This window comes from Marmota flaviventris, chromosome 6 (genome assembly GCF_047511675.1).
Source record: "Marmota flaviventris isolate mMarFla1 chromosome 6, mMarFla1.hap1, whole genome shotgun sequence".
Classification (NCBI taxonomy): Eukaryota; Metazoa; Chordata; class Mammalia; order Rodentia; family Sciuridae; genus Marmota; species Marmota flaviventris.
Window position 1 is genome coordinate 68,484,678 of NC_092503.1, and position 26,802 is coordinate 68,511,479.

The following is a 26,802-nucleotide window of genomic DNA, read 5'->3' on the forward strand; positions in this document are numbered from 1 at the left end:
GCTATAAAAATGCAGTGCCTAAAGTAAGACACCTTTCCCAATAGTGTCATTTGTGAAATGACTGCAGTTTTAGATTATAAAGCAAGAGTTGCTTTAAATGTATTTATGTAGTCTCTCTATTTGTTACTTACATCACAGTTTTCTTGAAAATTTCTCCTCAGAAATAAAGCAATTTAAATGCAAATTTTAATTAATTGAGCCTCATATGAAATAAAGTTAATTTTTCATGCATATATTAAAAATATTCTTGAGGTAGATACAGGAATTTTTGAAATATATTGCTTCTTAAGTTAGCCTTAGTTTCTGCAAACTGTGGAATTGTCAAAAAGAGTAAACTTATCTTTGAGGATTTTTCTTTTTTTGGTAGATTAACATTACTAATCTTACTTCATTTGATAAATTTAATCTAATCAAGAGACCAAACTCTACTCATCCAAATCTATAAATTTTGTATATTTGGCTTAATGCCAAACAGAGTATAGGCAACTAACTGAAACAAAGAAAAAAATGTGAGTACTGTTAACTACTCAAACAAAATTTGTGCTAAAGAAGGTGCAGTATGAAAATTGGATCTTTACTATATATGAAGACCTTTGGCGATACTAGCCTGCCACAATAAAATTGTAGCTAATATTATAGAACTATTACAAGAAATTTATAGATTATAATGTATTGCTATTTTGTCAGTTCTGTTAATTTCCTAAGAACAGTTTTAAAAGTAGATAATAATATTATATAGAGCAATTAAATTGATACACTAATCATGTTTAACAAATAAAACTCATTATCAAATACTTGTTATATTATTTTCCCATCTTTTCTTGAAATAATAGTTTAAATAGTACATCCTAAGTGATTTTGGACTTGCGTACTATTATAATTTTATACTTGACATGTGTGATTGCAGAAATTAATACAAGTAGGTGCATTTCAGTATTAAGGTATCATAAATGTAAAATAGAAAATTTCCCAATAAGAGTAATAAATAACAGAAACTATTCTTATTCTAGGCTTTTAAGACTATTAGATAAAATGAATTCTTTACTGTTGAGCACTAGGTAATACTATATATGGTTCAACAATCTTTGAAATTGTTACTAAACTGCCTGTTCTTTTTGTTTTTTGGTGAAAACATAATTTTGGTTGGTTTGTAGTATATATTGTATCAGAATATGAATAGACATTTTTAAACTTCTGATGTTTCCTGACAGAAAGCATATTACAAAATGAGGTGCAACTTGCTGATTTGTCATGTCTATTGAAAACAATTTTTATAAAGACGAATCACTTTTGGAACTATTTATTTATGGTTATGTGGCTTTATGTACAATATTAAAACAGTACTTCAATATATAAACAACTCTGTAAAATGCTACTCCCTTATAGCTCATTTTGAAAAGATTGTAATATATCTCACCTTGTAAATAACATGTCATTGAATACGTTTATATTTCACTTCTCTTGGCATTTTTCTCCCCCATGTTTTTAGGTAATTTGTAAGTTGTAATATAATATGGCCACTTAAAATGTCAACTGAGTTTTCAGAAATTCTGCCATGCATCCAAGTGTATATACTTTAAATGGTAATTTAAATAATTGTGAGTCTTAGTCTATAAAAATTGTAATCTCAGTGGAGAATACAGACATAAGCAAACATGCAAAAAGAAATGCTAATATACTAGCAAACAGATATTAAACAAAATGAAATATTTATTGTATGTTCAAACAAAGCAAGCAACATAAGTGATGTTCCAAGCTGAAGTGGAAATCCTTCTTTTCTCTGGTTTGCAGTGTTTGTTGAGATAGGAATCAACATAACACTTTCAATGATCCACATTTGGGATATAGTTCTTCTATGCATTTTGAAAAGCAGCATGTTATCTTTTTGTTGTTGTTGTTCTGAATAACTGATGACCTTTTTTTTTTTTTTAATTTTTACAGTGGGAAGAAATTAGTGGTTTGGATGAGAATTATACTCCAATAAGAACATACCAGGTGTGCCAGGTCATGGAGCCCAACCAAAACAATTGGCTGCGGACTAACTGGATTTCGAAAGGCAATGCACAAAGGATTTTTGTAGAATTGAAATTCACTCTGAGGGATTGTAACAGTCTTCCTGGAGTACTGGGAACTTGCAAGGAAACCTTTAATTTGTACTATTATGAAACAGACTACGATACTGGCAGGATTATAAGAGAAAACCTCTATGTAAAAATAGACACCATTGCTGCAGATGAAAGTTTTACCCAAGGTGACCTTGGTGAAAGAAAGATGAAACTTAATACTGAGGTGAGAGAGATTGGACCTTTGTCCAAAAAGGGATTCTATCTTGCCTTTCAGGATGTAGGTGCTTGCATAGCTTTGGTTTCGGTCAAAGTATACTACAAGAAGTGCTGGTCCATTATTGAGAACTTAGCTATCTTTCCAGATACAGTGACTGGTTCAGAATTTTCCTCTTTAGTTGAGGTTCGAGGGACATGTGTCAGCAGTGCAGAGGAAGAGGCGGAAAACTCCCCCAGGATGCACTGCAGTGCAGAAGGAGAATGGTTAGTGCCCATTGGAAAATGTATCTGCAAAGCGGGCTACCAGCAAAAAGGGGACATGTGTGAACGTAAGTAATATGTGCTCTTATGATTCTTTGAATTTTTTACTACTTCAGATGTCAAACATTTTAAGTAATAATAATAATCATTCAAATAAATAAATCTGCTCTATATAATCTGTTCAATTCAGTAGATCTGACACAAAGTCACTATCGGACTTAGCAAATGCCTGGTGTGGTATCTGCACTAATGATGTGTTGTAAATATTGGTGACAATGATATTTGTTAAAAAAAAAATTAATTTGTCCTGATATGAAACTCAACAGTTTCACTTTTGGCTATGGGGCTTAAGATAGGAGACCAGATAGGTGGACTAGAATTAGGAATATTAATGTGACATTAATAAGGATTTAATGAAATGTGATTTCTCCTGTTTTTAATGAGTGAAAAATAGAAGTTCAACTGGACTGCTAACAAGAGCTCCACAGATAGGCATGGCATAAAATAATATCTTTTCAAACTTTAGAAATGTTTATTATAAATAATATAACTTTGATAAAAACTCATTATTTTTCACTTTATAAGTCTGCATTTACTTCTATCAAAGATGTATTTCTTTACTGGACTAGAAGTTAAAATGAGTGCTCTTCTGAAAGTCATGTTACAATGGGCGACATTTTTGTGAAAGTGAACCAAAGTGAAGTTTTAATTATCTCTGTTTATCAGATGAATGTTCTTTATTTATTTTTAGACAATACTAGCATATAAATTACTAAATCTTTTTCTTTCCTTTGTGAAACAGGCTTTTCTCTTATATAGAATTATGTGGTCAACTGGTCATTATTTTTCATTTTAAAGCAATGCCACGTAAACCTTCCATATTGATATTATTCTACATGTAGGTCCTAAAAAAACTTATTATAAAATTATATTACTTATATCACATATGACTTATAATATATAATACATCACCAAAATAAATTTTGTATATTTTTATAATCCTATAACAGCAGCCTATGAGGTAGTTTAGAGGGGACTAGAACTAATCATACCTATTATAACTGAATTTGCTTGATAACATTATTTTCAGACAGTGTATTCTGTGCTTTGCATATTAGCTTACTTAATGAGGTAGGTATGATTATCATGTCTATTGTAGAATGTAGAAAGTTTTCTCTAAGAAGGGTTAACTAGCTTGCTTGGCATTATATTAGTAATATTTGCCTTTCCTTACATTCAAAGTTAAGGCATTCTGACTCTAGGGCCTGGGCTTTTAGCAGCAAAATCACTATTGTTTCTAAGAAGATTCCTAGTGAATATTCTTTTTCATTGCTGAAGTCAAATGCCTCACATGTAACAATGTTGTGCCCCATATATCATATAAAAATCATGTTGTTTCCCTATAAATTTTTTTATTTTACTGAAATAACTGAAGAAATAACAATTATAAATGTATTTAAATCTGTGATATCCCAAACAGTCACATATAGCTCTTGGCACTTTGGAAAGTAGCTCCTCTGAATTCTGATGTGTTGTAAATATGAATTACAAACTGGATTTCAAAGGCATACTACAAAACAGGAATATAAGATATGTCATTAGTAATTTTTAAAAAATGTTTACTGCAAGCTTAAGTCATATTTTAGATACATTGAGTTAAATTTAACATAATATCAAAATTAATTTCAACTGTTTCTTTTTATTCTTTTCTTATTTTAGCTACCTGAAATTCAGAAAGGACACACATTGCTCACATTATATTTCTCTAGGAAATATAAAACATTTTTAGATAGAGTAACTGCAAATATATTTTCCATACTGTTTGAAGAGTTAAATCCTTTATTAGGATGGTTGCTAAACATAGAAAGTACTGTGGCTCAGAACTCAGTTATTTTTTGTACTTTATGTGACAATGTAAAGTGAACTCTAAGCAAAGCAAATAGAGATGTTGTAGGTTCAGGTCTCGTAGAACAGCTTAGCAGAATCTTTTCCTACCCCTTGAGGGAGTCAAATCTAATTCTCACTGTCTTATTTCTTGGCCCCTCACTGATAGTATTTTTAATCTAGTGGAAAAATCCTTCAGGTCCTATAGCATATGTAGAAATCAGTATTAGGAGGTAGAATGCTATTGCACAGGGTATGGATAAAAGTATTTCCACTGAACAAATTCTTGCTAGTGTACTAATCATTCAGTGAAAGGTTTATTGACCCATTTGAAGTTACTTGAAAGTGATGGTGGTTTCAAGGATAATAATTATTTCAAAATTTTAAGAACACTACTACACTTTTGTTGTAAAAGCAGCCAGTTTTAATATTTTGCAGATCTTACTTGATGTGGAAATAGAATTTAAAAGTTTTTCACATTTAAAAAATGGAAAAATAAGAAAAGAACAGATATACATATAGAAGTACAAAATTAAATTTGCTTAAGAACAGAATAGGAAATAACATCAAAGGTCTTGCTGGTTTAAAATTTAAATGTTATAATGAAAATCATAGTAATTTTTTGTTTCATTTTGTGCAATTTAATTCCAGTGAGTTCTACATTTATTTTCCAAGAAAAAGCAATCAGGAAGTGTGTGAGTTCTATACATTTAAGTAGAAAATTTAATAAGAAAAAGGCTTTAACCACAATAAACAGATATATTTACTATTAAAATAAAAGTTCCCAATTTCTTCCAAATGAGCAAAACCATTTCTTTAAAAGTGGTAGTGTTAAAATTAATTGTTTTAGTTTTAAGCATTGAAAACACTTTTGAATACCAAGATTATTGCAAGTTATATGATGTACCTAAACAAATAAACTAAAATTATTCCACTGCCATCTCCATGAACCCTGCCTTGGAAAAGATGGAATTAGGTATTAATAGTGTCTATTTAAAAAAATGATTAAAGAAGGCAAGATGCCTCCTATGGTCTCTTATATGTAAATTGCTGTAAGTCAGGTAAATTGTTTATGACATAACTTTCTTAATTTTTTAGACGTGGTGATGTTGACAAAGGAATTAAATACCTTAAACTTAACTATGGAACCATGTTCATTTGCAAAAGCACTTCTCTCCCTGGCATAATTCCAGTGCATTGCTGTAAGAGTGCTTGTCTCTGGATTCAATCCAGGCCTGCCTTTATAATATTCCTCCTGTTTCATTTCAATGATTCTGTTAAGAGTTTGAAAACAAATCCAGTACCATATTGAGGAAAACTAATGTTTTGAGAGAGGATGCTGGTGAGTCCCTAGCCAAACAAGGGTGGTTAGTCACTTAAAGGCAAGTTTATCTGGGCACTTCCTGATGTGGTAGCCCATTGTATGTTTGATAAGAGGATAATATGAAATATGAGTAAGGATGAAAACTGATAACAATTTTGATCGGTTGGTATGATTTTTGTTTCATGAGCTTGAAAAAATAACTCAGTTTTAAAAGCAAATTATTTCTCAGGTCTTGTAATTCTTAAATATAATGCTTTCATGAGAATACATATTCACAGTAATTTTTAACATATATAGTTCCAGTTAGTAGGCTTTTATTGTCACAATTTATTTTGAAAAATTTACTTTTAAGTTGCAATGTTTATTTAAACTAGCCAATATATTTTCCTAGATTAAAAATGTGATTCTTTAAAAATATAGAGCACATTATTATGTTTTACATATACAAAAAGTTTTGAGAATACTAATAAAATTGTATAATGAAATATATTTTAAAATTTTATAATTTCTGTATCACTTTATTCAACTTAAAAATTAGAAAGGTGTTTTGAGATGTGTGGAGCTCAGGATTATGACTTGGATTTGTGTAAGAAATTCAGTGTATGCTGAACAAACATGTTCATTTTCTCATTTAATCCTTATCACATCATTAAGAGATGGAAAGTTTTATGTTTTTCTCTTTCTTTCAATATATGAAGGAATCAAAGCCCAGAGACATTAATAAGTAATATAATTAGATGAGAATTCAGAATCCTGATTGTCAATTTGTCTTTTTTCCCCACTGTACTATACTGCTACCCTAAAATTTTCTCTGGAGTTTTCCAGTTATATCTTAGTTACTGAACAACTGATGAAACATTATTTTCAGTAGGGTAACTAAATGCCCAATTTGCCTGGAATAATTATTTTACTTGTCATAATTTCTTCTTTTCAATTTTAAATGTGCTTTTTCTGATGAAATGATAAAATATATCATTTAACTATAAAAGTTAAGGATGTAATGTAGTTTCATGCACATATTCCAGAACATAGAAATGTGATTCACTTACCTTATTTATTGCTCAATTTTAAATTTTCTGAAAAGTAAAGTACAGAAATTTCCTTTTTAGTGATTTTATGCATATAGATGAATAATTTTCAGTTTAAGGATTTTACTTGATAGTCACTAATTACTTTCCATTAATAAGTTAGCAGTTCTACAAATATTTTAATGTATAATTATGCACACATTGCATTTATAATTCTATAAATTAAAACCTGCATTCAACCTAATAGCCATAACAATATTTAAAACCTGTTTCTTGATTAGATATTTGGAAAATCATTCTTATTTTTTATAGACAAGCAACATGTAAATTATAACACCAGTTTTTATGATAACAAACAAGTCTTTAATTAAATAACATATACTGAAATGGAAGATAACCACAAGGTGAATGTGAGTTTTTTAAATAGAGTTTTAAAATTCGGTCTCCACAACTTACCAGGTACATAAAGTAGGACAAATTCTCTAAACTTTAATTTCTTTAAGTATAAAATGGGGCTAATAAAAATAGTACCTCCCTCACAGCATTCATGTCAGAATTTAATGAAATAATACATGTTAAAACTCTAAGAATAGTATCTGGGACATAGCAAATAATCAATTAATACCTGCTGTTATCTTATTATTAATAATGCAACAAGGAGTTTGCTAAGTAATCTCATAGTAATGAGTGAATGAGTATGTATCTTATAGACCAGAAATAGTTAAATATCCTTTGAACCAATAATCTGTCTCAGTTATTTTACTTAGGAAGACATTTAAATAATAGAACTTTTGACCTAGGCTTTTTTTCTCTCCAGCAATGTGCATATCTTCAAGTATTGGAAACAATTGAAATGTTAGAAATTAAGGTATATCACATTAATTTAGTTCAGTTCTTAAAATATCAATGCTGCCTATCAACGATAGGAATTTCGAATTGTCTTTTTAATAATATCAACAAAAAGAAAATAAACTTCTGCATTTATTGATATTTAGAGTCATGCATAATATACCCAGAGAAAAAAATGGGTAATAAATATAACAATAAATATGTTAGAGAGGGTGGGATTGTGAGTGATCTTTTGTTCTTTCAAAGATTTTAAAATATGGAGAAAATTAATTCTTATCTTTTACAATTTAATTTTTAGTTATAAATAACCTGATAGTTCATACAAATACAAGATGAATTATACCTTCAAAGTATGGGTTTTCAAAATTATATTAGCTTCTGTATAAAACAGATAATGGAGCATAGTAAATGTCAAGCATAATTTAAACAATATGAAAGGCTAGCATTTCAAAGCATTTGATAGTATTTTATTCATTTGGTAGATTTTATTCATTTGATCATTAGTTATTAATAGATAGCAAGTCCTATTTGAACTCCTCCACGTGTATTAATAAATTTAATCTTGGAGGCAGGTGTCACTAAGTCATTTTGTAGGCATTATCATTATTCAAGTATAAAGCATTACTTTAATTGAAGTATTAATAAAATACCTCAATAGTATATAATAGGTTACATACATCACCTGTATGATGTATGTAAACTTTTTTATTTTTTGGTACTGGGGATGAAATTCAGGGGCACTGGGCCACTGAGCCACATCCCCAGACCTATTATGTATTTTATTTAGAGACAGGTTCTAACTGATTTGCTTAGCACTTTGCTTTTGCTACGACTGGCTTTGAATTTGAGATCCTCCTGCCTCGGGCTCCCAAACCACTCTCATTACAGGTGTGCATCATCACATCAGGCTAATTTTTTTTTTTTTTTTTTTAATGTAAAGAAACCAAAGCATACTGAAGATGGGTTAAGTACTGACTCTCACAGAGTGGCATCCTGCTATTCAATCAAGGTGTTCTGGCTTCATAATCCTTAACCTGTACCCTGTTTTTTTGTAGAGGAGTGTTTTATCTATTGCAGATACTTGTAAAAATATAATTTCAGAATATCTAGAAAATAAGTGATACTAACCTGAACATTTTCTTTCATTATTGTTTCAACATTTTTGTCTCTGTCTTAACTAATATTCTAACTATTTTATCTGCTTTTTCATTTTCTTTCCTATTCCAGTTCTTTAAGTGGCAGTCAAAATATACTTTGTAAATCACAATATAAATGAGGTCCTTTTATTATTGAGAAAATGCCAGCCACTTAATTGCCCACTGAATTCACTATTTTTTAGGTTGGCTTTCAGATCCTTTCATCTTGACCCCAGCTGCATATTTTCCTTCAAGTCCTTTCTCCTCTACCTGTCAATGGCCTTCTTTTACCTTAAGCCCACTTGTAGATATTTCTGGGGTGCCACATTAATTAATATTTGGCCTCTAAAAATCAGGAAAACAAATTAACTCCTTGCTTCTTATGATCACTTACCGTACTGAAATCCTGCTTCCTGGGAGAAGCTTTCCTGCCTTCTGCAGTTACTTCTTGTCTGTATTTTGGTGGTTATGGTTAGTACTGATCTTCTGGGTCTTACCGTGCCTTTATTATTTTCTACATCCATACCTTATGTTGTGGTTTCCGGACAAAACCCACCAGGGTAGCTTAGGTTAAAAATTTAGATCTTTCAAATTCAGTGCTATTTATACCCGGTTTGATAATATTTCCTTTTGAATAGTTATTCTCCACCCTCTCCCCATGGCAATAATGACATGGTATTACATTTTATTCATATGTACTTCCCTGTTACACTATATAAGCTTTGTGACACCCCAAACTTAAGCGTTCTACCGACACAACACAGTAGTGCAATTCCTTGAATGACCTTAATCTTCTAATAAGTGTTCATCAAATTTCTTAATGTTTAGTCATATACTACCCACTGAAAAGGCAAATATTTTCTTACTCCCGGTTCCTGTCATTGATTTACTCCTGTACATGGCTGTTCTCTAGGAGTTGTCTTAAACTTTGGGATCACAAGAACTCTCCATTATGTTTCATTTTCATTGTCACATAAAGCAGGATGATGTGCTCAGAGTTACAAATATGGACAACACACTGATCCAGATTTGAGAAACTTATTTCTATGAAAATAACTGTTTTTCTTCATTGTTTTGTACCATTTCCTGTCTCTGCCTTTTTGTCTGTCTTTTCAATTTCTCCACCTCCCTCCTGGAATGAAATGAGAAGTATTTCACCCATTTTGTGTGTCTTGAGAAACAAAGAACCAAGAGTTTGAGAACATTTTCTAAATCAAGGAAGTCTGGAGAGCTGTCTGTATTTCTTACCTGGAAAAATAATTTTTTATCTAAAATTATATTCTTTTGGTTCTGCATTGTGTATCACAAACATTTGAATTGAAAAACAAACAAAAATAGAAACAAAATTTAGAAATCATTCCCTAAGCTAATACGATATTCTTTTCTGTAAATTGAAAACCATGTATGTTTCATTATATGTCAAAATGCATCTCTAGTTTGAATTATACCTCTATTACCTTTATAATTTTCCCCACTCTTCTTTAAATCATCCACATTCAGAATCTCCTAGTTGTCTTAAGGCATTTTTGAATCTGTAATGGATCTGTAGCAATGTTACCTCCATGGTCCAGGCCCACAGACATCTATTCCAGAAGCAACTGCTCTTATCAGTTTCTTTTGTACTTTCCAGAGATAGCTGCTCATATATTTTTATAAATGTAGGGAAATATAATTGAGATACTTACAAGTAGAATCATTTCACAATTTTCTTTCAGACATTGTATGAGTCTTAACATTATCCTATTTTTTTTTTACTTATCTTCAGTTATTTTTTATGTACCCACAATAGGTTGAGTATGGTAATCAATCAGTAAATAAAGAAGAATAGAAAGAAGCATGAACCAATAAAAGGCAGGAGAAAATAAGGAAGGAAATGTGAAATTATGTGTCTGATTTAGTTTTCTTTAATTTATGATTATTATATGACTTTGAGCATTTCTAATTAAGGTGACATTAGCAAGTATATGGTCATGTTTTATATTTCTAGTGGAAATTTAAATTATCTTTAATTCCTGCCAGGGGGTATCATAGTATAAATCAAATATTTTGGATTTCATTTGATTTTTATATATAATTTACTGAAATTTCCTCTAAGACAATTATTACTAGTCTATAAAACATTTTATTGAAAATGATTTTGTCTATATAGAGCTATAAAATATAGTTATGTTGTGCTAAAATAATATTTTCATGAAGAAATGTAATTTGGCTATATATGTGATATTTTCCTCTATGAGTATAAAATATGATATACGAATCATAGAAGAAGATTTCAGAAAATCATTTATTTCAATTTCTCTCATATAAACTATTTTAAATTAACACATCACCTGCAAAATAACTCATACATTTAATTTTATGAACTGGATTCATATCCTCATTAGTTGTTTATGTAAAGACAATATGTAAAAAGTAAAAGGTCATATACACATAAAATTTAAGGTTTTATTTAAAACATTTCAACTTGGAGTTTAGGTAAAATTAATGATTTACAGACATTTTTATTTTCCTTTTGTACCAATGTTATAAAGTTTGTTAAAAGTAATCTGCATGTCACAATGCAATAGTAGTCCCAAATGACAGCCTTTCCTAGGAACCGAACTTTGGTTCATTCACTTAAATTACTTACTTTTGGCCATGAGTGTTATCTCTTGTCTCTAATGTATTAGCAAATTAGGTAGCTTTGAAAGGTCATATACTATGCTGGCTCTATATCTTGCAACATATGTCACCTAGTTAAGTCCCTCACCTCTGGTCATGTTAGCCTTTGACCTGCAATAAAATCATTACCACTGAATTATAACTTTTTTTTTTAAGAGAGAGAGAGAGAGAGAGAGAGAGAGAGAGATATTTAAAAAAAAAAAAAAAATATATATATATATATATATATATATATATATATTTAAGTTCTCGGCGTACACAACATCTTTGTTTGTATGTGGTGTTGAGGATCGAACCCGGGCGGCACGCATGCCAGGTGAGCGCGGTACCGCTTGAGCCACATCCCCAGCCCAGAATTATAACTTTTTGTAGAAAACCCAAATCTGTGGAAGGAAGTACCATGGTGCTTTTATCAGTAAAGTATAAGGTTGATCACATATAATTTTAATTACATATCTTGCATTTATTATTATTAAAGTTGAATGATCAATGATCTTTTATATTGGTATAAGCTCCTTTACTTTTTAAGAACATTTACAAAAAAGACAGGGCATGAGAATTAGAATAGAAGTGGATAGAGTAGAGTGCATCTAAAGAATGTGCTTAAATTAGTAGTTAATAGATGTAATAAAAGTTTATTTTGAGAAAATAAGTGAAAGATTAGTAAGCTCACTATATGACTTTATATTTACCAGTGATTTATATGTACTGTGTCTATTTTAATAGTAGTTTACTTCTATTATCTAAACTACTTCCTATGTAGGTAATTATACCTAATGACATTAATTACATTAAGTTAAAATAATAGGTTAAACTAATAAACCTAGTGGATTTTTAGAATTCTTTTTTATATCCACTTTTAACAAAGGGAAATAAATTATGTTGCATAGTGTTCCTAATTAAGTTGATATTTTCATATAACATAGTTTTATCCTTCCAAAGAAATAGGAAGTAGGATACACTACTTACCCACTGAAATATCACACATTCTTTTTTAACAAAGATGCTTTATGACATACATGTGCTATTTAAGGATATATTTTCTTACAAGAAAATTAGAATTATAAATTCTTGGAATGTAAGTGTATATCATAAAAGATAAATTAGAGGGTTTTATTTTTTATTGTCTTTTGTTTTAAATCGATGGGACGACTAAAATCCTCAAATATAGTTCTAATAATTCATCCATGAGAGTTGCAAAATTAAAATCACAGATTTCTCTTTCTGTTTTTTTGTACTTCACCATCTCAGTTCTATACAATAAAAATATACATACACACATATACACATAAGCACACATATAAATATAAACATGTATACATGCATACATAACATATAAACCTTCATATACACACAGATACACACACTCAGCTATGCCCATTAAGAGGAAATCTTACCTGAAAATTATGGAATAAGGAAACAAAGTTTATTTTTCTCCTTGACCCATTTTTAAGTTTCTAAATTACTATTCTCTAATCCCTTAATTTATAAATGCTTAAACAGTTGAGATTTTCTTCTCTGTGAATGTCATAATTCAACAATTATAAAGAGACTAAAAAGTCTTATGGAATATTCTTGAATTATTATACTTTTAAAGAAAAAAGAAAATAAAGTCACCACTATAATTTCTTTAAATTTGGCTTCAAAAGGCCAAAAATTTACAAATACCTTTTTATTGTGGTAGCTGCTTACAGGATATCTTTACAATGTGTAATACTTGAAGACTGTGTCTTAGAATAGAAGATAAAGTAAATTCACTCTTTTACTTATGCTATATTTCTGTAATATTTTAGATATGAGGAAAATGGATTTTAGCAATAAATACATGATTTGAATACTGTGGAAATTGTGTGTAAATATATTTTAAAATGAGAACATTGAATACCTCTTACCTTTCAGTAACCTGGGATTTGAGCAGGAACAGTCTGCTGCTTAACCCGGCAAGTTTTGAATTGAATCCCTCTGAGAATCCTTCAGACTTTAGCCCCTTAGCCCTTAAAAGGGCAAATGGACAATTCTGCTAAATATGTTTTACCAAACTGATCCTTAAAATTAGCACCTGGTAAGCTTAGACATTTATGTGGGAGCTGGAAAGCATGGGGCTCCAAGTTTATATTGAGATGATTATTATAATTTTCTGAAGGAAAACTGGCAGGAACTTTTAAAGTTTATTATAGGCCATACTGTGCCTGAATTCCCCCCGCCCCATGTTAATTATACAAATCAAATTAAGATTTCTAATTGTATTCCAATAAAGTATAAAATTACAGAATAAAAAAATATATAGGAGAACTGTATTTTTCAGGGATGAGCATAATGATTTGGTAATTTTTCCACTTTGAAAACTTCTTAGGTATGATAGTGTTGCCACACTAAATTCAAACAGCTGTTTTGTGGACTTTCAAGATTATTTGTGGACTGCTTATGTACCTAGGCTTCTTTTTTAATATAGCTTGCCTGTCATTAAGGTAAAATGGAATTTATTTTCCATTCCTGCTCCCTCTAGTTAGTTAGTTAGTGAGTTCCTTCCTTCCTTCCTTCCTTCCTTCCTTCCTTCCTTCCTTCCCCTCCTATTTTCCCCCCTTATTTTTTCTCTGCATATTCTCTAACAGTGTTTTAGACTTTGGCAATAGCATTTTATTTACTCAAACTATTCCTTGTTTAAAACTTTTTAGGATATACCTGTCCATCTATTAAATGGATTGAAATAGTAAAAGTACATCTACCTTTTCCATTATTTATTGAAACATAAGTTTGTAGCTGGTAGCATTTTATCCTTTTGCTTACCTTACATGACAGCCATCTAACATGTTCAGTGTGATGCATATTAATAGTTAAGCGAAGTAATTGAACATTACGAATAACTCTTATTCTTTATCATTGCAAAGTTTTGATCTAATGATGACATATATCACAGTTTGCTTTATGTTTTCTAATAAATTTTTTTGGAAGTACAAGAGATTAAACCCAGGGTACTTTGTCACTGAGCTACATTCCTGAACTTCTTTTTATCTTTTATATTGAGACAGGGTCTTACTAAGTTGCATAGAGTCTTGCTAAATTGCTGAGTCTGGCCTAGAACTTGCAGTCCTCCTGCCTCAGGCTTCCAACACACTGGGATTAGAGGAATATGCCACTGTTCCCAGCTCCAATAGAATTCTTAATTAGGTATAATAAGAAGTGCAGTTTTTACCTCTTTAAATCAGTAGCACTGTTCATGATTTATAAAACCTTCTGAATTTAAAAATAAAAGAGTTTAATAAAGGGAAAATGAAATGATAAATTTTTAAAAAAAACATCACCAATCACAGTTGAATTCTGACCTGTTTTGTAGAGTTAGTAACTAAACCACACTTGATCAGTGCTGAAGTTTAAAATCCCTTTTGTAACATTATGACCGTGACTATAATTTCAGAATGACCATCCTTAGTTCCTTAAAGGAATGCAGTCAGTTATACCTATGAGTGCTAAGAGTTCTTAATCCTTATTTATTCAAAAACGTGTAGAAGTTACATTATGTAATGTTTAAGTTGGAGAAAGGAAAGCAGAAACTTATGATAAGAAAGAATGTAGTAATAATATAAAGGTTTTTGCTTCTGGAAAGTCAGATTAGGGGTGAATGTGTAAGGAACAAGGTTAGAATACTAACACAACTTGTTCTGATCTTTAGTTTTTAAGGATTTTCTGTCGTAGTGTACTCTGTTGCAAAGAAAGCAAACTACATGTTACATTTGTAACAGAGCATAAATATTCAGGAGCCTATAAGTAGAGCTTGTTTAAGCTCTATATGATAAAAACAGAAACTAAGTTTAGGCTGACTTTAAAATTTTTTTTTTTTTTTAGTTATGGGTAGACACAATATCTTTATTTTGTTTGTTTATTTTTTTTGTGATGCTGAAGATTGAACCCAGTGCCTCACATGTGCAAGGCAAGCACTTTGCCACTGAGCCACAACCACAGCCCTAACTTTTTGAAAAATGAAACACTGATGTAAACCAGAATCCACGTTAAGCAAACATATTTTATTGTAGCCATTTTGTTTCCTCCTCCTCCTTCCCTCTTCTTTTTGCCATTTTCTAATTTATAAGATGAGAATAAAAAAGAACAAAAGAAGGAAACAAATAACATGTCAACTCTTACATGTGGATAATCTGTACCAAATATAATGTACATTTTATTCATATAATCCTAAAGGGCATGGCTATTTATTATTCATTAATGTCAGTGGATAACTGATTGTCACTTGTCAGAGTGGACTCTGATGGAATATTGGCATTGATTGATGGATACATTCATGGAAATACTCATTGGCAGACTGCTTAGGTTAGCTGAACACACACCATCCTGAACTCAAATTTGGGGGGTGAGGAATTTTATTGGTATTCGTATTTAAAAAATTGTATATAATGAATAACTCAACTGATTCTTAAGAAAGTTTAATTTTTAGTGCCATAGTTATCGCTTAGAGTTGGATTTTTAAAAAATAAAATTTCCTGGTGCCTGAGTACACATCTTAGAAGAAGACTTTTGATTGTGTTCAGATTTATAGAAAGAAAATTCTAAATAAAGATAAATTGTGTTGCAGATATAAACTTGAAATTACTAAAAGTTTTCTTGAGGAAAAGCTATTACTTCAGACAATAAAAAATGCTTTGTTGATGTATAATCTATAAGATGTTAAAAATGAAAGTAGCTATGCTCTTTCATTGCTCCTTGAATGATTGTCAGTATTGTATGTTTTCAATAACCTTACCCATCTCAGTAAATGTACTTGTTTTAGTTATAGTTGATATATTTAGAACAAGGTGTTGGCTACAGAAATTTTAATTGATAGTTGTTTTCAATCATAATTTGTTAATTTCCTCAAGCTACATAAAATATGTAGAACTATATAATCTTTTAATCGAGGCTTAGTCACTTGTATTCCATAGTAAAGGAAAGTGATCATATTAAACTCTGCCTGCATTTTAATAAAAGGTTTAACATAAGTTCAAATTAGTATATTCTTATCTTTGTTGTGAACTCTACTTTTATTTTTGCATTTCTCTTTTATAATGATGACTAGTTTATTTATATATGTGTTACTGGCTAACTCAGCAAATATTTTAGATCATACTTTGTATGGAATAAACAGTGTTGACAATTATGTATTGTAATGTTTTAGAACTTCTGAATTAAAAATCCACATATAATTCAAAATAGTCATTTTCTCTAAAATGTGTTACACATAGAGCTACTTATAAGAACTTTTAATCATTTAAGCATATGTATTTTTAAACATTGTATCAGTAGCAAATATCCAACATATTAAATTAGCTCATGGCTAGCATTTGAAAGTAATGTGATTTTTCTAGCATCTTTATTCTAGAACTTTGTTAGATATTCAAGATTCTGTGTGCTTTTTATCAAATGTTCAGCAACTACACAATAGGAAAACATGGTTCTGGATATTAATAAACTATTTTTAGTTACATACATTTAAAATATGGTATCAAGAACTTAATTTAGATGAATGGGGAAGCATTTTTTCCCTACCTTCTGAAGAGTTCTGTATAATAGCTGTAAACATTAGTTAGTCATCAAAAAGAGCATGGGAGTTCGAATTTTCCATTTAGAAATATACTCTGAGATTATTTCAGGGTCAATTTCAACAGATAAATGACAAATCACTATTATTAAAATGACATTGGGAAACTGAGATGAATAGTTCAGCATTTTCTGAGCTGACATGATGTTTGCTGTCTAACTGCATCCTTTCCAATAGGTAGCAGAGAAGCAATTACAAAAAAAAAAAAGACATCTGTGCCAAGGTTTAGCCAGCCAAAAAGGGCAAGATCTTGTGTTTAAAAGGTAGAGAATCCAATCGATGAAAATGTCTGGATCTGTTAGCACCAATAAAGCTGAAGGCCACTGGGAAGCTCAGAGAGGGTCTTTTGTTGTAGAGATAGAAAGAGACCCAAACTATGACACTTTGTGGGGAGCAGGGTCAGCAAGGAAGATCATCCATCTTCTTCAGTGGCAGCTTTCTGTCAGATTCTAACTCCGTTTAGTGGAGGAACTAAGCCTCTACTGTTGACACCAACTGATTCTCAGCCAAGTGTAAATGAAGCTAATATTCACTGACCTTATGCATAGCAAATTAAGCCCTCCCTGTCATTTGAGAAATAATGTTATCTGACACTTCAAAAAGTGAGTGATGGACAGAGAGAGAGGAAAAGAGAAAGAGAGGGAGAATGTGTACCAGCGTGTTTCTCTGTGTGTTGGTCAAATAAGTGAGGATACGTCCTTCAGCTACTCTGTATTTTCACTTACTAATCACTGTAGCTACAGATTTACCATTTTGACATAAATTTAACTTTGTAGTGTTTTCATATACATGGAATTGTATATTACATGACAAACTTGGCCTTGCTGTAGAATAAGCTCTTGTTTAGCTTCCTCCACTCTTTACATGCAGTGTCTGGTCACAGAAAGAAAATGTTTAGTTTCTTTTAATAATAGCTATAACTTTACAGTTTCAAGTTCCTTGTTTACATTCAAAACATAATAAATCAGAATATAATAATTTAAAAAAATGGATCAATCTCATTAGAGAGCAAGACAAAGTCTGTATTTTGTTTATGATTTTTAAAGCATCGCCTAAAAGGTCCTTTTCTTTCTCTAGCTGTGTCTGGTGCAATCTAACAATTTGTTCTTCATCTCTAAATCAAGATATTCATAGTTTGCTCACTGAGGATACTAATTTTATACTATATATTTTCTTATTATGAAGGAATTTTTATTATTACTCTTTTAAAATGTTTCAAGAAAATGAGAACGAAATTCAGCAGAGTCCATAAATATCCATTACATTAATGATATAAAATAGTTGCAGTATAGTAAAGCATTACCATCGACAAAAAGGAAAAAGAGTTGTGGCAAATATGAAACAATGATTTCAAAGAATGTGTGGAATGTAAGGATTTGTGGAAAAGATAAGTTAAAGCATAGCCTTAGGTTTTCAAAGAGTTTCATGGAAGGTGATTATCTGCCATGGTGGATTTCATGAGAATCGCCAGAACAGATCTGCATCTAATTGACATCAATCATGTTCGGACTGAAAATAAACAGTTGTAAAATTTTTGGAATCTGTCTATTGATTTTTTTCACCTCATCACTCTTGTTTATTTGTACTTATTAAAGGAGTGAACATGTTTCTTGTTCTATTGAACTTAAAAAGACAGCATCTGATCGGTAAGATATTTTCTTCTCAGTTCTTTTTTACAAGTAACAAAAATCAGATGAGATCATGCACAAAGTTACCTCCTGGCAGTATTCCTAAATCTAATCATACAAAGACACTAAACATGTGTTTAGTCAATTATTCTTATTTTTTTCCACATTTTTCTGGACCTAAGCACCCTGCTGAGGAAAATGATGCTCAAAGACCAAAGAGAAATTATCTGTGTCGACAGTGACTTCACTGAATTCTTTCATATCTTTCTCTCATCAGTTTTTTATCCTTTGCAGAATTTAACCATTATCTATATAGCAAGCTTTAGCATTGTGCCTTTGTTTATAAATTACATGCACTATTTGTAGAAATAGATACTAAATTTTGTCAATGGAGCAATTATTTTTGAAGCAGTATTCTGACAAAGAATAACTTAAGTATTATCACTAGTAGAGATGTTCATGGCAATGGAATAAATACAGCTGCTTTTCAGATCTTTTGAATTATAATAGTCAGTTTCTATAAAAAGTCTTTGAGGTAAATCTAATGGACACAAATACAAATATGTATACTCCAGAAACGATAAGTATCTCCTATTCTGGAGATAAAACATGGACAAGTGACTTACACAGCTTAAGTCTCCTCATAAAAACTTTGTGGAAAAGCTGTCTGATGCAAAAATATATACTTTTTGTGAATTTTTATATTACTTTACCTGCAGAAATTTAAGTGTTTCCATGATGCACAGAACAAAGGAAAAATTGGTTAAAAGCCATGGATTTTGCTTCATGGAATCATGAGTTAATGGATTTAGCCAGGTGTTTGAATCTACATTGAAAGACCAATTCTACTTTCTGATCTGCAAAAGTCATATTAGATTAGTAACACCAAGGTTTAGAAACCAAAATATCATTTCACGCTGCTGTTAAGTAAATTTCAGCCTTTTTGCCCATAGAATTTACATAGTTCAGTCCAGTTCAGTCCTGCTAACCCAGTATGCTAACCCAGTAGGGTATTTTTATGAAAATTAATGTATTATGATGTCATAAAAGCTTCCAGAAACTTTCTAAAATTATTCCATGTGGAATCATTTCAAGCAGTGGTGTTATCTCACAGGACATCTTGATTTATTCCTAGATGTATTGTTTTAAGGATCTTTAAATTTAATCAGACTATACAATCAAAGCAATTTATTCAGAGTTTATTGCAATATTATCATAAATGATTATTAGTACAGTGACATATTTTGTTCTAACTAGCTTTAATTTCTTCTTTAATTTCTGGTGCCATATTAAGAGATTGCTATTATTTAGTAAATAAATGTATGTAAATATGAAATAATTATTCCCAACAAAGAATTTGATTCCATTTAGTTTTTAAGAAATTATTTAAGTAAATTTTTATTTTAACTTTTATGTTTTTGTATTTAAGCTATCACCTGGAAGTTATATGATATCAAAATAGACATCATGTTTATTGTTTTTACAATAATAAATGGTGCTTTATTGTTTGATAGATATGGCATGGTTTTATATTTAAATGTTAAAGTAATAATTTCACATTTAAGCCAAAATGAAAAGAAGCCAGTGTATTCCTTAGCAGGCAATTTCTATGTTTTGTTTTTCCTGTTGAAAAAGTAAAGAAAAAATGTGAGACAGATTCTTTGTTGTATAATCAATTGGAGAATCATAGAGTGAATAGTGACATCCCTGAGATCCATAGAAGTTGTTGTCTTTTTCTTTGTCAGTTTGGAGGGGAAATAAACTAGAGTTCCAGTATCTGTTCTGACTCCCCCATTTCTTCCTATTGAAGCAGTCAGGAAAAAAGCACAGGCAACAACTGCAAAGGTAACCATTTCTTGGAGGGCAGGGTTGATTTTACTTCTGGTTCTTACTGTGCTATGGGGGTCAAAGATTTCTGGGGAAGATTAACCTATGTTTGCTATCAGGAAAAGTAGGAGATTTTCCCTTTCTATACCTGCAGATCTCTGAAGTCGTGTAGATTGGAGTTTACTCTGCATTGCTTTGTCAGCATAGCTGTGGCTTTCTTTGACAAATGTAAAAAAAAAAATCCTGAGATGGAAGGAATTGAGCATAAAAAAAAATGCCTTCTGTAGAGAACTGGACTATAGCATATAATTTTAAAAGTTTGTGTTGTACCATATATACATGCACACCCCCCCACACACGTGTGTGTGTGTGTGTGTGTGTGTGTGTGTGTGTGGAAGGGGTTTGTGCACGTATGTAAGATTATGCCATTTTTCTATTTAAGGAATTCAAGTCAAAATCTGTCTAAATATGTTCCAAAATAGCAATATTATGATGAGTTAAAAGTCAACTGCAACTAAGTTTAGATGTTAGATATTTAGTTTTAGGATTTCTGTTTCCAAAATCATAAAGAGTTGATTTTTTATTCTATCTTTAAGTAGCTGGAAGGTATATTAGGAAGTAATAGGTCAGAAAAGTAAATTATTTTATTCTGTTGCCCTTATCTTTTTTGCCAGTTAACTAAGGAACTAGCCAGCTTTCTGTTTTCTTATTTGTTTCCCTCATTCGTCCTCCTTTCTTTCTCTCACTTATTTATATTCATAAATATAAATAATCATTTCAGAAACCATATAAGTATAGCCATAAATATGTAGAAAGTTTGTTCAGGTCAATAAGCTCTGCAGTGAAGACTTCTTATATGAATTATTTTTCCTTTGTGACTTGCAATTGTCCCTTGAGTTTGCCTGTTCGGGCTGCTTGCCTTAGGCCCTCCTGTGTCCTCCCTATGGAGGCCTAATGATGATATGAAAAGAGATCAATAAGCTAAATTTTTTTTTTGTTAGTAAAACCATATAACTATTTTGCCATTTGAATATGGAAAAGCATTTTGCAGTTTTGTTTTCCTCTGTTGCTAGTTGCCTGCTATGTTTACTTCTTATAAATTAGTACCACAGTAGAAGTTTTCCAAGTGAAGATGACACTGAAGTTTCCATGTACACTTTTATACTTATAATGACCTTTCGGCTCCCAAGGTGAGATGCATGTTTAGGAATTTGTATGACTCTCTGGAGAGATGGACTGTGGTGGAGAATTCTGTAGGGATTGCTCTCATTAAAGTATACTCAATAAGACTATAAGAACAGTTCAGCTAGATTTAAATATTTGTTGACAATTTAAATCATCACCAAAATTTAATGCATTTTACTGAGGAAAAATGCTGAAAGTGACAGGAATATAATATATGGGAAATTAGGCATTCTTCAGTGGTGTGTGGAGAGTAGAAGAACAAACACAACAAAATATTAGCATTATCAGTACTAAAAAGACTGTTGAGGGAGAATGTTTAGAATATAAAACCAATTCAATATGAAAATATTCAGCAAACATTTCTTAAATGCTTATTGTTTATAGATACTCATAATTTATATGTTTTGGGGGGCTTAGATAAACTTACATGAATTTACAGTTTGGCAAAAACTCTTAAAACTAATTCTGTTTACTATACAATTGGCAATATGTTTTTAACTCCATTTGAAAAATTAAATTCTTTTACAATCTTCCCCTATAAAATGTCAAACCAACAGAAAACTAGAAAGATTAGTATAGTGAACACCCTAATATCTTAAGACTCTGTAATTGTTAAAAGCTTTCCACTGGCTTAATCAGTGGATATATAACTTTCAGATATCCTGAGAGTTAACTTCTAAAGATTCTAATATATTTCTCCAAAATAAAAGCATTTTCTAATATAAACACTTTTCAAACTCAAGAAACTTACCAGTCATTTCAATTTTATCTTAAAACATAGTCCTTATGCAAACTTCCCAGTTGTGTCAAACTCCTTTTATTGCTGTTTTTTTTTTCTCACAATCTTTGATCCAGTTAAAGTCTCATATTTGTTTTGTTGCCACATTTGTTTTCTTTCTTTTAATTTATAATTTTCCTTCACACATTTTTTTTTTTTTAAGAATCCAGATCAGTTACCTCTTAGAATATGCCACATTCTAGATTTACCTGGTTACTTTTCCTCATTACCTCATTAGATTCAAGTTAAAACTTTTAGTGGACATAAATACAGTCGATGTGGTTTACTTCCTATGTCATCATAGCACTTTGACTCCATATTTTCAATACGAAGTTGGATGATTTGGTTCAAGGTTAGTATGCCACATTTCTCTATCATAAATTTAACATTGTTGCTGATATTTGGAGACACTATGATTGATTTTCCAGTTTCATGGCAATCTTTTACCCAGTCTTTATCATCCAGTGATATCAACTGGAATCACTTATTACATTGATAGGTACAAAATGTTCATTTTCTCTTTTCATATTTCTTTTACGTGTAGTATTTTTTATTGTACAAAATATTTTTTTTCCTCTCTTTAGTCCCAATTGTTTGTTCTTGAATAGAACTATGGACTCATAGATACTAAATGAAAGTGAACTTAAAAAAAAAAACAAAAAACTAATTTATTTTCCACTTGAATAAGAATGAAATTAAATGTTAATTATATTCACTTTTAGGATTGAAATTCCAGTTTATTTATTCCAATTTTGGTTTTATTATCATTTTTTCCTCTGATAGGAAGTTTAATGAAACTTATGTATTTATAATAATTGAATAGGTTTTATTTTCAGAGAACTTTTTGAATCATTTTCTTGGACTGACACCATTATCTATCAAATTAAGTAAATAAAGACTCAGCCTATTTCTTCTAGACTGGAGATAGATTTGCCAGACTGGAACCTACCACCTGTTTAGCTGTGTGAATGGGCAATCTGCATAATCTCTCAGGGCCTTTATCTCCTACTTTTAAGGAGGTAGATATTAGCAGTATCCTTCTCCAAAAGTTGTCTGTGGACCAAATGATTCAATATAGATACAGCTGTAGCTCATAGAAATTGGACAATAAATATGTATAAAAACGAGATGATGGTTGTAAAGCATTTAACACTATTGAACAATGGTAAACAATCAATAAGTGTTAGCTACAATTGTTGCTACTCTAAAAATTGCTTTCTATGTTTGTACTTTAGTAAATGTGGCTGGCAATGATCCAGAAATCTTATTGATTTTCCCTCCACAAAAATCTCTCCAATCTATCCTATCTATTTCTCTTCATTCTGCTGCCAATATTTTAGTTTAAGTCTTTGTTCTATCTTAGAGAATATCAATAGTCCTTTAATTTATTGGTTTGCATTTTCTCTTCTTTCCCACCAGTACTTTATTTTCTTTGTAGTGCTGGGGATCAAACCCAGGGCCTTATGTCTGCAAGGCAAACACTCTACCAACTGAGCCATATCCCCAGCCCCCACCAGTATTTTTTAATCACTCATGATTCACTTGTTTTAAAATGTAAATTCAAAGACTTCCTTTTTTCTTTTTTTTTTTTTTTTTTTTTGCGGTGCTGGGTATTGAACCCAGGACCTTGTGTATGCAAGGCAAACACTCTACCAACATCCCCAGCCCCCCTTTCTTTAAAATGTAAAGATCTTCCTTAAGGTCTGATTGAAAATCCCTTGTCACCTAACTCTGCTTATACTTTCACCTACCATCCAATGACCCTGAATAATTTGAGGTGAATTAAATGTCTTATTTGCATTTGTGATTTTTCTACATTATAACTTTCTGCCTCAATTGTCATCTCTTTCTGGAAAAATTTCTTAAGCACATCAATTACTCTCTCTGTTCCCTTTCCAATGAGTCCATAGTCATGCTTGTCAGATGGATTTCCAATATGCATCAACTTTACTGTAACATGTCCCATTAGACTGTAAGATACTAGAAGATAAAGAAAACTTACCCTCTGCATTTAGCACCTTCCTGACTAACCTACTAGAAGAGCAATTATTAAACATATAAATGACGTTATTTAGTTCATTTCTGTAAGGCAGGAAACAGAGATTACATTTTCTTATTCACAGTGCAATTGAGTACAAACAAATAATTCTGACAATAATAGAGATTCTCCTCAAAGTAATAAAATGTCCTTATACTCTTGAAAAGAAAATTCCAACTTAAATCTTCATGAATAGGAAATTAAGACAATTAAGAATATCCACATGGAGAGATGTTCTCAATATTAGGCTAAGTAAAAATGTAACTATGTAACTATAAGGTTTTGTACTTATTTTAAGAAAATGATCAGAAAACTATACATGACATTGTTAATGTAGATCGTCTGTAGCTGCTGCATTTCTTAGATATGTTTCTCATGCTTTCTGCATTGATTATATATTGCTACATATATATATGAATGTATGAAGATACATATATCTACTTTTATCTATCTAATTTATTTTATATAATTTTAAAGTTAAAAAAAAAACTGTAGGAGTAGAGCATGACAAAATTAACACACCCTTTCCTTGTTTTTCAGCCTTGCTAACATGAAGGGTACAAGTACTATTTTTGGTTGCATTAAAATATGGAATATCCTTATAATTAATAAATACAGGGTTCCTTATTTTCAGGAATTTCTAATATAAATTTAAATATGCAATCTGGACTAATTTAATAAATGCATTACCATAAATGTTGAGAGAAAATGAGGCTTTATGGGGTTTAAAAGTGTAAAGCATTTCATTTTTATGATTTCTTTCTAACTGCTTGATTACATAGAATTGGATTATTTGAACATATTTTAACATATAAACAAATCTCTGCATATATATGCATATACATATATGTATTTTTCTATATTACTAATCTTTGAGCTGTAGCAGTACTAATAAGCTGTTATACCTTTTCAATCAATTGCTTTGCATTGTAGTACTAAATATAATTTATAGAATAAGCTGCCACTGAGTAGCATAGCTTCTAATGGTTTTATATATGAATTCCTCAAAGGTAAATGTGTCTCTTTTTCTTAAGGAAGGTATTGTATATAATTAAATATTAATTCCAAAAAGGAAACCAGGTTAATTATATAGCTTACCTCTAAAAGGAAGTGACTACATTGTCCCAGTTTTCTTCAATGAAAACTGAATCTTGCTGTATCTTATATATTATATAGTATTTTTATTTGTAGCACACCTAATTTTTTTGCTTGTCATATATTGAATATGGGTTTCTTAGCTTCATCAAAAATACAGTTTTTAATTTTCATGCCTTTCAGTAAGTTTACTTGAAGTAACTCATACTAGATGATAAGGAAATATTTTAGGGGAAAATCATCATGAGTTCTATAATGGCATCTAATTTAAAACAATTTTTTTAAGGATATAAAAAATGTGTTTCAGCTCTGTTTGGTTCTCTGTGATTTTTGGTAGATCAGCTTTCTCTCCTCATATACTCAGTAGGTAACTATTGTTTCAGGTTCTCAACCTCAGAAGTTTCGGCAAAACAAGAAAACTTGTGATTGGCAGCTGAGATGGAAAAAAAAAAAAAAAACTGCCAACAGTCAGTGTTTCTCCATCACAGCAGCTGTTGGACAGCATAAAACTTCTACCACAAAAACCTCTCCCACTGATCATGTTTTCCCAGATTTATCTCCCAACCTATTATATAATTCAACAAAATTGTATTTTACATATTTTCTGTGCACTTCAAGTAGACTTTATATCTACATTAAGTATAGGTATTTTAAATAACTGGATAAAAAATAAGTCAATAAAGGGTAAATTGTATGTGAATTTTAATTCAGAAAAAAATTTCAACCAGAGAAAAAAACAAGGACTCCTAGCAGATAATGCATACATTTGAGTTTTGATAAACAATTGTGAGAGCCTACCAAGGCACACAGGCACAGTGACACGACTAGCAATGATGGGCCACCAAGCTGGAGTTTGTATGAGAATGAAGGAGCGATAAGGCTGGGAAAATAAATAAAGTGAACTGAATTCTGCAGTGCTCTCTGTGTTGTGCTAAGAAATAGTACTGCCATTTGTAATTATGGAGGAATCATCAAGGATTTGTAATGAGGGCACATAATCCAAATTGAGCAGCAGTGGTAACTTTAAGGGGAGACTAGATTGGAGAATTGAAGGCAACAAAACCTTTCAAAAAATCTCTAGGAAAGGACTTTGATAAAAATGGCAGGGAAGTGGGATGTTAGGGGATTGTTATTATTGAGATAGAACTATTATCCATACAAACAAGATACAAAGGGTTACATACTGTGGGTTTTTTTAAACTTTTACTTATGTTGTTTTTTTTTGAAGCCAACTTTTAC

General features: G+C 30.8%; 1 protein-coding gene across 6 annotated transcripts in view; it reads left to right on the top strand.

Annotated features, from left to right (window-relative positions):
• The window catches only part of Epha7 (EPH receptor A7), a 163,909-nt gene that overhangs the window by 6,232 nt on the left and 130,875 nt on the right, over nt 1–26,802 (top strand). For all 6 annotated transcript variants that reach the window (XM_027928144.3, XM_027928142.2, XM_027928143.3 and 3 more), the window contains exon 3: nt 1,942–2,611. In XM_027928144.3, coding sequence (XP_027783945.1) covers nt 1,942–2,611 — 670 coding nt within the window. The remainder of the gene's footprint in view (nt 1–1,941; nt 2,612–26,802) is intronic.